The sequence below is a fragment of the Entelurus aequoreus genome, linkage group LG15 (assembly GCF_033978785.1).
Source record: "Entelurus aequoreus isolate RoL-2023_Sb linkage group LG15, RoL_Eaeq_v1.1, whole genome shotgun sequence".
In the NCBI taxonomy this organism is placed as follows: domain Eukaryota; kingdom Metazoa; phylum Chordata; class Actinopteri; order Syngnathiformes; family Syngnathidae; genus Entelurus; species Entelurus aequoreus.
In genome coordinates this window covers 51,645,482-51,657,016 of record NC_084745.1, presented here as the reverse complement: position 1 = coordinate 51,657,016, position 11,535 = coordinate 51,645,482, and the positions used below count along the sequence as shown (strand labels likewise).

The 11,535-nt window shown below is 36.1% G+C and overlaps 1 protein-coding gene across 1 annotated transcript in view; it reads right to left on the bottom strand.

Annotated features, from left to right (window-relative positions):
* The window catches only part of col11a1a (collagen, type XI, alpha 1a), a 201,585-nt gene that overhangs the window by 71,979 nt on the left and 118,071 nt on the right, over positions 1–11,535 (bottom strand). Inside the window, 10 exon segments of the mRNA XM_062021721.1 lie at positions 3,814–3,858; positions 3,940–3,993; positions 4,790–4,834; positions 7,167–7,220; positions 7,329–7,373; positions 7,682–7,735; positions 10,061–10,105; positions 10,188–10,241; positions 11,020–11,064; positions 11,256–11,309. Coding sequence (XP_061877705.1) covers positions 3,814–3,858; positions 3,940–3,993; positions 4,790–4,834; positions 7,167–7,220; positions 7,329–7,373; positions 7,682–7,735; positions 10,061–10,105; positions 10,188–10,241; positions 11,020–11,064; positions 11,256–11,309 — 495 coding nt within the window.

Genomic DNA, 11,535 nt, shown 5'->3' with positions numbered 1-11,535 from the left:
AGTTGTTTAATATTGGTTGGAAAATGACCAAAATTTCAATGGTCAAATCAAGGTCACAACCTGACATTGAAATGTCCCACGTTGTTGGTTGGAAATGACCAAAAATGTAATGGTCAAGTCAATGTCAGAATCCAACATTGATTAGACGTTTAATATTGGTTGGAAAATGACCAAATTTCAATGGTCAGATCAACGTCAGAACCCAACATTGATTAAACGTCGTCAAAAAGCATGTTGTTTCAACGTTATGTTTGAGTTGTAAAATATTGGTTGTACAATGACCAAAATTCAATGGTCAAATCATTGTCAGAATCCAACAATGATTAAACGTCGTCAAAAAGCATGTTGTTTCAACGTTAGGTTTGAGTTGTTTAATATTGGTTGGAAAATGACCAAATTTCAATGGTCAAATCAACGTCACAACCTGACATTGAATCAACGTCGTCAAAAAGTATGTTGTTTCAACGTTACGTTTGAGTTGTAGAATATTGATTGGGAAAATGACCAAATTTCAATGGTCAAATCAACGTCACAACCAGACACTAAATCAACGTTGTCGAAAAGCATGTTGTGTCAAAGTTGTATTAGCGTTGTTTAATATTGGTTGGAAAATGACCAAAATTCAATGGTCAAATCAATGTAAGAATCCGACATTGATTAAATGTAATCAAAAAGCATGTTGTTTCAACGTTATGTTTGAGTTGTTTAATATTGGTTGGAAAATGACCAAAATTTCAATGGTCAAATCGACGTCACAACCTAACATTGAATCAACGTCGTCAAAAAGCATGTTGTTTCAACGTTATGTTTGAGTTGTAAAATATTGGTTGGAAAATGACCAAATTTCAATGGTGAAATCATTGTCAGAATCTAACATTGATTAAACGTCGTCAAAAAGCATGTTGTTTCAACGTTGTATTTGTGTTGTTAAATATTGGTTGGAAAATGACCCAATTTCAATGGTCAAGTCAACGTCAGAATCCAACATTGTTTAGACGTCGTCAAAAAGCATGTTGTGTCAACGTTAGGTTTGAGTGGTTTAATATTGGTTGGAAAATGACCAAATTTCAATGGTCAAATCAACGTCACAACCTGACATTGAATCAACGTCGTCAATAAGTATGTTGTTTCAACGTTATGTTTGAGTTGTAGGATATTGATTGGGAAAATGACCAAATTTCAATGGTGAAATCATTGTCAGAATCTAACATTGATTAAACGTCGTCAAAAAGCATGTTGTGTCAAAGTTGTATTAGTGTTGTTTAATATTGGTTGGAAAATTACCAAAATTCAATGGTCAAATCAATGTAAGAATCCAACATTGATTAAACGTCGTCAAAAAGCATGTTGTTTCAACGTTATGTTTGAGTTGTAGAATATTAATTGGGAAAATGACCAAATTTCAATGGTCAAATCAACGTCACAACCTGACATTGAATCAATGTTGTCGAAAATCACGTTGTTTCAAAGTTGTATTAGTGTTGTTTAATATTGGTTGGAAAATGACCAAAATTCAATGGTCAAATCAATGTAAGAATCCAACATTGAATAAACGTTGTCAAAAAGCATGTTGTTTCAACGTTATGTTTGAGTTGTTTAATATTGATTGGAAAATTACCAAATTTCAATGGTCAGATCAAAGTCAGAATGCAACATTGATTAAACGTTGTCATAAAGCATGTTGTTTCAACGTTAAGTTTGAGTTGTTTAATATTGGTTGGAAAATGACCAAAATTCAATGGTCAAATCAACGTCACAACCTGACATTGAATCAACGTCGTCAAAAAGTATGTTGTTTAAACGTTACGTTTGAGTTGTGGAATATTGATTGGGAAAATTACCAAATTTCATTAGTCAAACCAACGTCACAACCAGACATTAAATCAATGTCGTCGAAAAGGATGCTGTGTCAAAGTTGTATTAGTGTTGTTTAATATTGGTTGGAAAATGACTAAAATTCAATGGTCAAATCAATGTAAGAATCCAACATTGATTAAACGTCGTCAAAAAGCATGTTGTTTCAACGTTATGTTTGAGTTGTTTAATATTGGTTGGAAAATGACCAACATTTCAATGGTTAAATCAACGTCACAACCTGACATTGAATCAATGTCGTTGAAAAGCATGTTGTTTCAAAGTTATATTAGTGTTGTTTAATATTGGTTGTAAAATTACCAAAATTCAATGGTCAAATTAACGTCAGAACCCAACATTGATTATTCGTCGTCAAAAAGCATGTTGTTTCAACGTTGTATTTGTGTTGTAGAATATTGGTTGGAAAATGACCAAAATTCAATGGTCAAATCATTGTCAGAATCCAACATTGATTAAACGTCGTCAAAAAGCATGTTGTTTCAACGTTATGATTGAGTTATAGAATACTGGTTGGGAAATGACCAGAATTAAACGGTCAAATCTACGTCACAACCTGACATTGAATCAACGTCGTCAAAAAGCATGTTGTTTCAACGCTGTATTTGTGTTGTTTAATATTGGTTGGAAAATGACAAAAATTCAATGGTCAAATCAACGTCAGAACCCAACATTGATTAAATGTTGTCAAAATGCACGTTATTTCAATGTTGTATTTGAGTTGTTTAATGTCAGGAACTAATTCAACGAGTTCTCAACCTTGTTTTCATGTCTTGTGCCTGCTGGGTGGAGAGAATATACACTACCGTTCAAAAGTTTGGGGTCACATTGAAATGTCCTTATTTTTGAAGGAAAAGCACTGTACTTTTCAATGAAGATAACTTTAAACTAGTCTTAACTTTAAAGAAATACACTCTATACATTGCTAATGTGGTAAATGACTATTCTAGCTGCAAATGTGTGCTTTTTGGTGCAATATCTACATAGGTGTATAGAGGCCCATTTTCAGCAACTATCACTCCAGTGTTCTAATGGTACAATGTGTTTGCTCATTGGCTCAGAAGGCTAATTGATGATTAGAAAACCCTTGTGCAATCATGTTCACACATCTGAAAACAGTTTAGCTCGTTACAGAAGCTACAAAACGGACCTTCCTTTGAGCAGATTGAGTTTCTGGAGCATCACATTTGTGGGGTCAATTAAACGCTCAAAATGGCCAGAAAAAGAGAACTTTCATCTGAAACTCGACAGTCTATTCTTGTTCTTAGAAATTAAGGCTATTCCACAAAATTGTTTGGGTGACCCCAAACTTTTGAATGGTAGTGTATGTATAAAATAAAAAATAAACACACCACAACAGGACTGTCTGTGAATGTATCTTGTTGTTCCAACTTCGTCCAGTAGATGGCATCCTAACTTTGCTTCTAAACGCACATTACGCGCGCGTTAGGTCTCTATAATGTCTCTGTATGCCAAAACATTTCAGACTGATGAGTTTTTATTAATAGATCACATACTTTACGTGAAAAAGAACACAAAAATTGCACGCGACTTTATTGCCCTGTTTTGTGCGCACACGAGCATTGCACAAAACCCGTAGTCTGCCAGAGAATAAGAGCACATAGCAGCAAGGACCCCTTTGTGCCAATTTAGCAACATTGTCAGTATATTTAGCAAGTATTCAGACCTCTCTAGATTAATTTTTCCAAAAATGCGACCGACCTCGTTCCAAAGTGCTGCTTGTGACGCAAATAAAACACAAAACGAAGTGACCCAGGACAGTTAATTTGTATTTTCTAATCATATTTGTTTTGCCACAGCATCCATAGAAATGATATGCACGTTACACATAAATAGACTGAAGTCCTGCGCCAAGGTCTGAAGTAGAAATACAGACAAAACTCACAGCCTTTCTGAGTTCTGGCTTGTACGTTTGTTTACCTTCTCTCCCTTTGAACCTTTCAGCCCCCGGACACCGTCGGCACCCTGTAGAACAGGAAGCACATTCATTATCATATCACACGACTATGGAGGTAGAAGACTTACCTAAATGTTTGACCATCTTACCTTGACACCACGAGGGCCAGGATAACCAATGGGACCTTGTGGACCCACCGGACCCTAGAGAAGAACGAGAGGTTCATTAAATCGTTAAACTCGTCTTAAAAGTCGCGGAACAAGAGAACATACTTGTGTCTTTGTAATGCTAATCATTCAAATGTTTATTCTCCAAAATGGGTACAGTTAATAAGGAAAATATGCAAAGCAAAAAGCACTGTGATCATTAGTTATGGGTCGAACGGTACTATGAAACACAATGAGTGATACTGTGTTTTATTTTATTTGCAGATCAAGTGCAGTATATGAATATGAAACACCGACATAGTATAAGTGCAGTGTCAATACAGCCAGTGAGTGGGCCACACACTCGCTGAGGCGTCTTTGGCCTTTTTGCTCGTAATAGACTTAGACAACCTTTGTTGATCCACAAGGAAAATTGTTCCACACAGTAGGTCAGTTACAAAGGATGGAAAGGGATAATGCACACAAGGGCACAAAAAGGTATAAAGTAGACTAAAAATGTACCATAGTAGCAATATAACATATATGTAATATTTACATATTATATATACAGTATACAATATATACTGATGTATTATATTATATTTGTATATACTATATACAATATATAACAAATCCCAATTACCATGTACAATATTACAGTATATGTAACAGCTGCAGCGAAAAAAAGGGCACCATGAAATAGAGCGTGGATCCAGCAGAAAATATACATAATAAACAAAGAGAGGCAGCTAACATAAAAGCAGTCAGGTAATAGGCAGATATCATCTATGATAATGATCGTTTCTGATATTTACACTCGCTAAAATGTGTAAAAGGCAAACAAGACACCTACTTGGCCTCCTTTCTCCCCGGTCGGACCCTCCTTACCAGGATGACCCTGTTGAAACAGAATTAAACAGTCAAATGGGTAAATATCAACATATAATCTTTGTACACAGCCTAATCCTGAGCCTCGATTTTAAGTGAAATGCATCAATGTGACAACGACAACAATATGCATTTGTGAACATGTGTGACGTTCTGTTCTTTGCCTCAACTGCACACCTCAGACCGCTTTGATTGGTTGATTGATTGAGATGTTTATTTGACATCTTAAAGAATTGAATCCATGTAATGCTTAAAAAAAAAGACAAATGGATGGCACACAAAGCCAAAAGGCTTGTTTCCATTGTGCACTGCAAAAACTGAAATCTAAGTAAGAAGAAATATCTTAAATAAGGGCGATATTTGCTTATTTGCTGTCTGATAAGATAATTCTTCTCATTAAGCAGATTTTATGTGAGAATGTTTTACTTGTTTTAAGGGTTTTGGTCCTAAATGATCTCAGTAAGATATTACAGCTTGTTACTGAGATTTGATGACCTATATTGAGTAAAACATGCTTGAAACTAGAATATCAACTGTTGCAAAGCTGTGTCATCAACACTCACAAGTATAAAACTACTTTTTTAAAGTAATAATTTCGAACTTCAAGTATGAAAAAAAAATCATGATGTATGCATATCATTATGTCAAGATAATGGCACTAGCACTTACTTAATTTAAGAATATTTTTCAACATTTTAAGCAAAAAGGTCTCTTTTTTTCTATCAATAATAGTGCACTTGTTATTAGTGAGAATATACTTATTTTAAGGTATTTTGGGTTCATTGAGGTTAGCTAATTTGACTTGTTTTGGAAAGTCTTGACAAGCCAAATTTTCTTGTTCTATTGGCAGATAATTTTGCTTAGTTCAAATAAAATACCCCTAATTTTTGTATTTTTCTTTCTTGTTTTTGAACACTGACTTTTTGCAGTGTGGTCCGTGTGCCAGCTGACAGGCATTTGCACGTAATTGCAGACACGTGTTCTCAAAATAAGGGATTTTCTCTGGGAATCGACAACAAACCACGCCAAGATTTTTGAGATATTAGGAGTGGTAAGACTGAATTGTGCAGCAATTAGTTGGAAATTTAAGCACCTTTGTGCAGCTCGGTGCATGCCATGCTATACAGTGTGTGTGTTTAATGGGCAGTTTTAGCAGGTGATTGAACATATACTTGGTTGCATACATGTAGTATTCTAAAAAAGAACATTTTTCTGCATACACTGCAAAAAGCCAGTGTTCAAAAACAAGAAAAAATAATAATACAAAAATGAGGGGTATTTTATTTGAACTAAGCAAAATTATCTGCCAATAGAACAAGAAAATTTGGCTTGTCAAGACTTTCCAAAACAAGTAAAAGTAGCTAACCTCAATGAACCCAAAAATACCTTAAAATAAGTATATTCTCACTAAGTGCACTTTTCTTGGTAGAAAAAAAAAGAAACCTTTTTTGCTCAATATGTTGAAAAATATTCTTAAATGAAGTAAATGCTAGTGCCATTATCTTGACATAATGATATGCGCTCAGCATTACATTTCTTGAAACCAGCAAACTTATACTAAAAACTAATTTATTGTTCTTAATGGAAAGGCAACAAGGCAACCTAGTTGCTCAGGCAAATCATATTGTCTAAAAATGCATTTTTCCATCGACAACATGACATCATCGCGCCAAGTGCGTGCTCTTTCAGTCAATTAGTGCGCATATATACAGCCCGGCCCCCGGCCAAAATGTTTTTAATTGTAATTTTGAAGAATTTATCCGAATGTGCATGAACTATTTCTGTTCAAAGTTGTTTGAAATGTCAAATGTTTAAATATTAACTGTCAGTTTACTGTACTGTGCCAACTGTACTACTATATGAGTACGTATTTTCTATTGTTTCATTGAAAATAAAACAGCAAAGTCCATTTGGCTGACATCTGTTTTAATTATGAGACACAATTGTCTCATAATTGACACAATCATGATTTTTTATTTCATGCTTGAAATAAGAAATTATTACTTTAAAAAAGTAGTTTTATACTTGTGAGTGTTGATGACACAGCTTTACAACAGTTGATATTCTAGTTTCAAGCATGTTTTACTCAATATAGGTCATCAAATCTCAGCTACAAGCTGTAATATCTTACTGAGATCATTTAGGACCAAAACACTTAAAACAAGCAAAAGACTAACATAAAATCTGCTTAGTGAGAAGAATTATCTTATTAGACAGAAAATAAGCAAATATCACCCTTATTTGAGATATTTCATCTTATTTAGATTTCAGTTTTTGCAGTGTACATAATGTGTGTGTACTGAGAGCCTGCATGCATGCATATGCGTCAAAAAGACACTTACAGGGGGTCCGTCAGCCCCGGGTAACCCAGGTAAACCTGACCTGCCCTGCGGTCCCTGCAGAAGAGAGAAAAGTCAGGGGGTCAGGAAAACATAATAGTTTTGCTATAGCATTGGGTATATAATGTACACGTTTTGCACAAGATGTGGAGAATCGGTATGTACCTTTTCACCGGGTGGTCCAATAGGGCCTTGGGGACCAGGGAGACCCTATATGACACATAACAAAGAAATGAGGCTCGGTTGCTATGACGACACACGCCCTCACACATAATCGACTATGAGGTATGTGTTAAAGAGTTGAGCTGGGGGAAATATGTGAAGCTTGCGTGTGCATTTGTTGATACATTTTGTAATCATGGGCAATAATGCCTTTGAAGTGTGTCATTTGAGACAACTCAAGCTTGCTCCGACAGCTGCTGGAATTCCTCAAACATGAACAGGATGCTTTTCAAACGCTTTTGTGTCGTCGGCGCAGTCATCTCGGAATATTCCATTTGACATGGCGATGGGTTCACCTGAGTCCCTGAGATGCCTTGTTGACCTGGTGGTCCGGGTTCTCCTTGCGGCCCCTAAAAGGAAGGGGGGGAACAAGGGGTCAAAACACACAGTGCCTCAAAAGTGTCACTTGGACCGTGCATGTTTGTATTGTCCAGTGTCCAAGTTTCTGCCTAGCAACAGGACAAATATCGAAATAATCTAATGTAGTTTGCATTGACGTAAAATATGAAAATGGCAGTGAAATACTGATTAAATATATATAACCATTTTTTTTATACAACTTAAACATATGGTCTGGGATTAATTCCAATACAGTACTACATATTTATACTTTCATACACATGAGAAACCTATGTTTTTATGTATTTTATGGCTCATAAGGTAACTTTATACACATCTTTTCCCAGCAGGCACAAGACATTGAAACAACGTTGAGAACTTGTTGAATTAGGTCCTGACGTTGAGCAACTCAAACCTAACGTTGAAACAACGTGCTTTTTGACGACGTCTAATCAATGTTGGATTCCGACGTTGATTTGACCATTTTGGTAATTTCCCAACCAATATTCTACAACACAAATACAACGTTGAAACAACATGCTTTTTGACAACGTTTAATCAATGTCAGGTTGTGACGTTGATTTGACCATTGAAATGTGGTCATTGTCCCAAAATATTCTACAACTCAAACAACATGCTTTTTGACGACGTTTAATAAATGTTGGATTCTGACGTTGATTTGACCATTGAAATTTGGTCATTTCCCAACCAATATTCTACAACTCAAACATAACGTTGAAACAACATGCTTTTTGACAACGTTTAATCAATGTCAGTTTGTGACGTTGATCTGGCCATTGAAATTTGGTCATTTTCCAAACAATTTTCTACAACTCAAACTTAACGTTGAAACAACATATTGTTTGACAATGTTTAATCAATGTTGGATTCTGAAGTTGATTTGACCATTGGAATTTGGTCATTTTCCAAACAGTATTCTACAACTCAAACCTAACGTTGAAACAACATATTGTTTGACAACATTTAATCAATGTCAGTTTGTGACGCTGATTTGACCATTGAAATGTGGTCATTTCCCAACCAATATTCTACAACTCAAACCTAACGTTGAAACAACATGCTCTTTGACGACGTTTATTCAATGTCAGGTTGTGACGTTGATCTGGCCATTGAAATTTGGTCATTTTCCAAACAATTTTCTACAACTCAAACCTAACGTTGAAACAACATATTGTTTGACAATGTTTAATCAATGTTGGGTTCTGATGTTGATTTGACCATTGAATTTTGGTAATTTACCAACCAATATTCTACAACACAAATACAACGTTAGAACAACATGCTTTTTGACAACGTTTAATCAATGTCAGTTTGTGACGCTGATTTGACCATTGAAATGTGGTCATTTCCCAACCAATATTCTACAACTCAAACCTAACGTTGAAACAACATATTGTTTGACAATGTTTAATCAATGTTGGGTTCTGATGTTGATTTGACCATTGAATTTTGGTAATTTACCAACCAATATTCTACAACACAAATACAACGTTAGAACAACATGCTTTTTGACAACGTTTAATCAATGTCAGTTTGTGACGCTGATTTGACCATTGAAATGTGGTCATTTCCCAACCAATATTCTACAACTCAAACCTAACGTTGAAACAACATGCTCTTTGACGACGTTTATTCAATGTCAGGTTGTGACGTTGATCCAGCCATTGAAATTTGGTCATTTTCCAAACAATATTCTACAACTCAAACCTAACGTTGAAACAACATGTTGTTTGACAACGTTCAATCAATGTTGGGTTCTGACTTTGATTTGACCATTGAATTTTGGTAATTTACCAACCAATATTCTACAACACAAATACAACGTTAGAACAACATGCTTTTTGACAACGTTTAATCAATGTCAGGTTGTGACTTGGATTTGACCATTGCAATTTGGTCATTTTCCAAACAATATTTTACAACACAAACATAACATTGAAACAACACGCTTTTTGACAACGTTTAATCAATGTCATGTTGTGACGTTGATTTGACCATTGAAATGTTGGTAATTTCCCAACCAATATTCTACAACACAAATACAACATTGAAACAACATGCTTTTTGACAACGTTTAATCAATATCAGGTTGTGACGCTGATTTGACCATTGAAATTTGGTCATTTCCCAACCAACAACATTGTCTCAATTTACTAATACAACTATTTTGCAACGTTGTTTCAAAGTCCGTTTTAAAGGACGTACAATCAACGTTGTATCAATGTCTTGTGCCTGCTGGGTTAGTTGAATAGTTGTAGCCAGGGGCATTTTTAAATATAAATATACATACATTAGACAGGAAGTTAGCGTCTTACCATGTTTCCTTTTGGACCGGGAGGCCCATCAACTCCAGCGACACCCTGCCGGGGACAAATAACAAAACATTTCACCTTATACCAACTACAGGAAATGAAACATTGTTGGATAGTGTGAGAGGCGTACAGGTGATCCAGTGGGTCCCGGGGAACCGCGGGGTCCCAATAAACCTCTTGGACCCTGCAGGGGGAAAAAAAACACCAATTCACTACTAAAAATGCTTGTGTGCGCCCCTTGTAGATACTTTTTAAACTAAGGACTACAGATGGAAATTATCCAAAACTGGTGCGCCTGTGGATTCTGACGTGCGCACTGTACATAAACTAAAAAAACTAATGGCCGTCAAAACAATAGAGGTAGGGATATTATTTAGAGCTAAGGATTTTCAGCCATATCTGATTTGCTAGATTTTGCCCATAATTGACGATCAGTCGACTACAAAACGTTTTGTTATGCACGCAAGCTAAGCTAACGGGGATCCCCAAAAATAAACAGATCTAATTTGTGTTTTCTGTGAACTGTTTACGACCTTTTCTTTGAACTGTTTTAATCAAAGGCGATGGCTGTTTACGACCTTTTCTTTGAACTGTTTTAATCGAAGGCAATGGCTGTTTACGACCCCCGTCCCCTAGAAACAGCTGTTGCCATGTTATCAGGGAAAGTCCAAATAAAAGAGGAGGCGTACAATCTTTCGCCAGAGCGTGATGGAGATTGTACAAGAGTACAGCCCATACGCGCTCTCCTCAATTGAGCCAAATTTAATTCTGTCTCTGTTTAATTCCTTGCTTCTTGTCTTGTTCAATAGATGTCATCAGTGTTTGAACCTGACACTACTGTACAGGCAAAACATTTGAATATTTCAGGAAAAAGTTGCAAATGTTGATTAACCATGGTGAACTAATTAGTAGATTCTGAGGATGGTAATCTTGTGACAGCCTTAACAAAGGCAAATCCTTACACTCTCGCCAGCCAACCCTCGGGGCCCAATCTCTCCATCTTCGCCCTGTGTGGAGAAAACACATTCATGGTTTATACATTGACAAACATTGCTGGACATACACATGCAGTTTTGATAGGGAGGATAGGTGCAACCCAACACCCCTCACAAACTGCCCGAGGGCACACCTGCTGGTGTGACCCAATATGTCCACCTTCATAAAAGTTGTTGGCGGATGTGTATTTAGAAGTACTCACCCTCTGTCCATCCTCTCCAGAAGCACCTGTGGGTCCCATTGGCCCGGGCTCGCCCTGACAAATGAGATTAGTCAAATCAGCAATGTCCTTTCATCCACTTGATCTTATCTTACCTTATAAAGAAGGAAAACGAGTGACTTTCTGCTCTATTTATTCCATTTTATTACATATGTTATGATTGTATTATGACGTTTGATCCAGACAAAGTCAATACTACACAATAACCTAACAAAATCAGAAACTACTATCGACTACTTAATTAAATCCTTAGGTTTTTGCC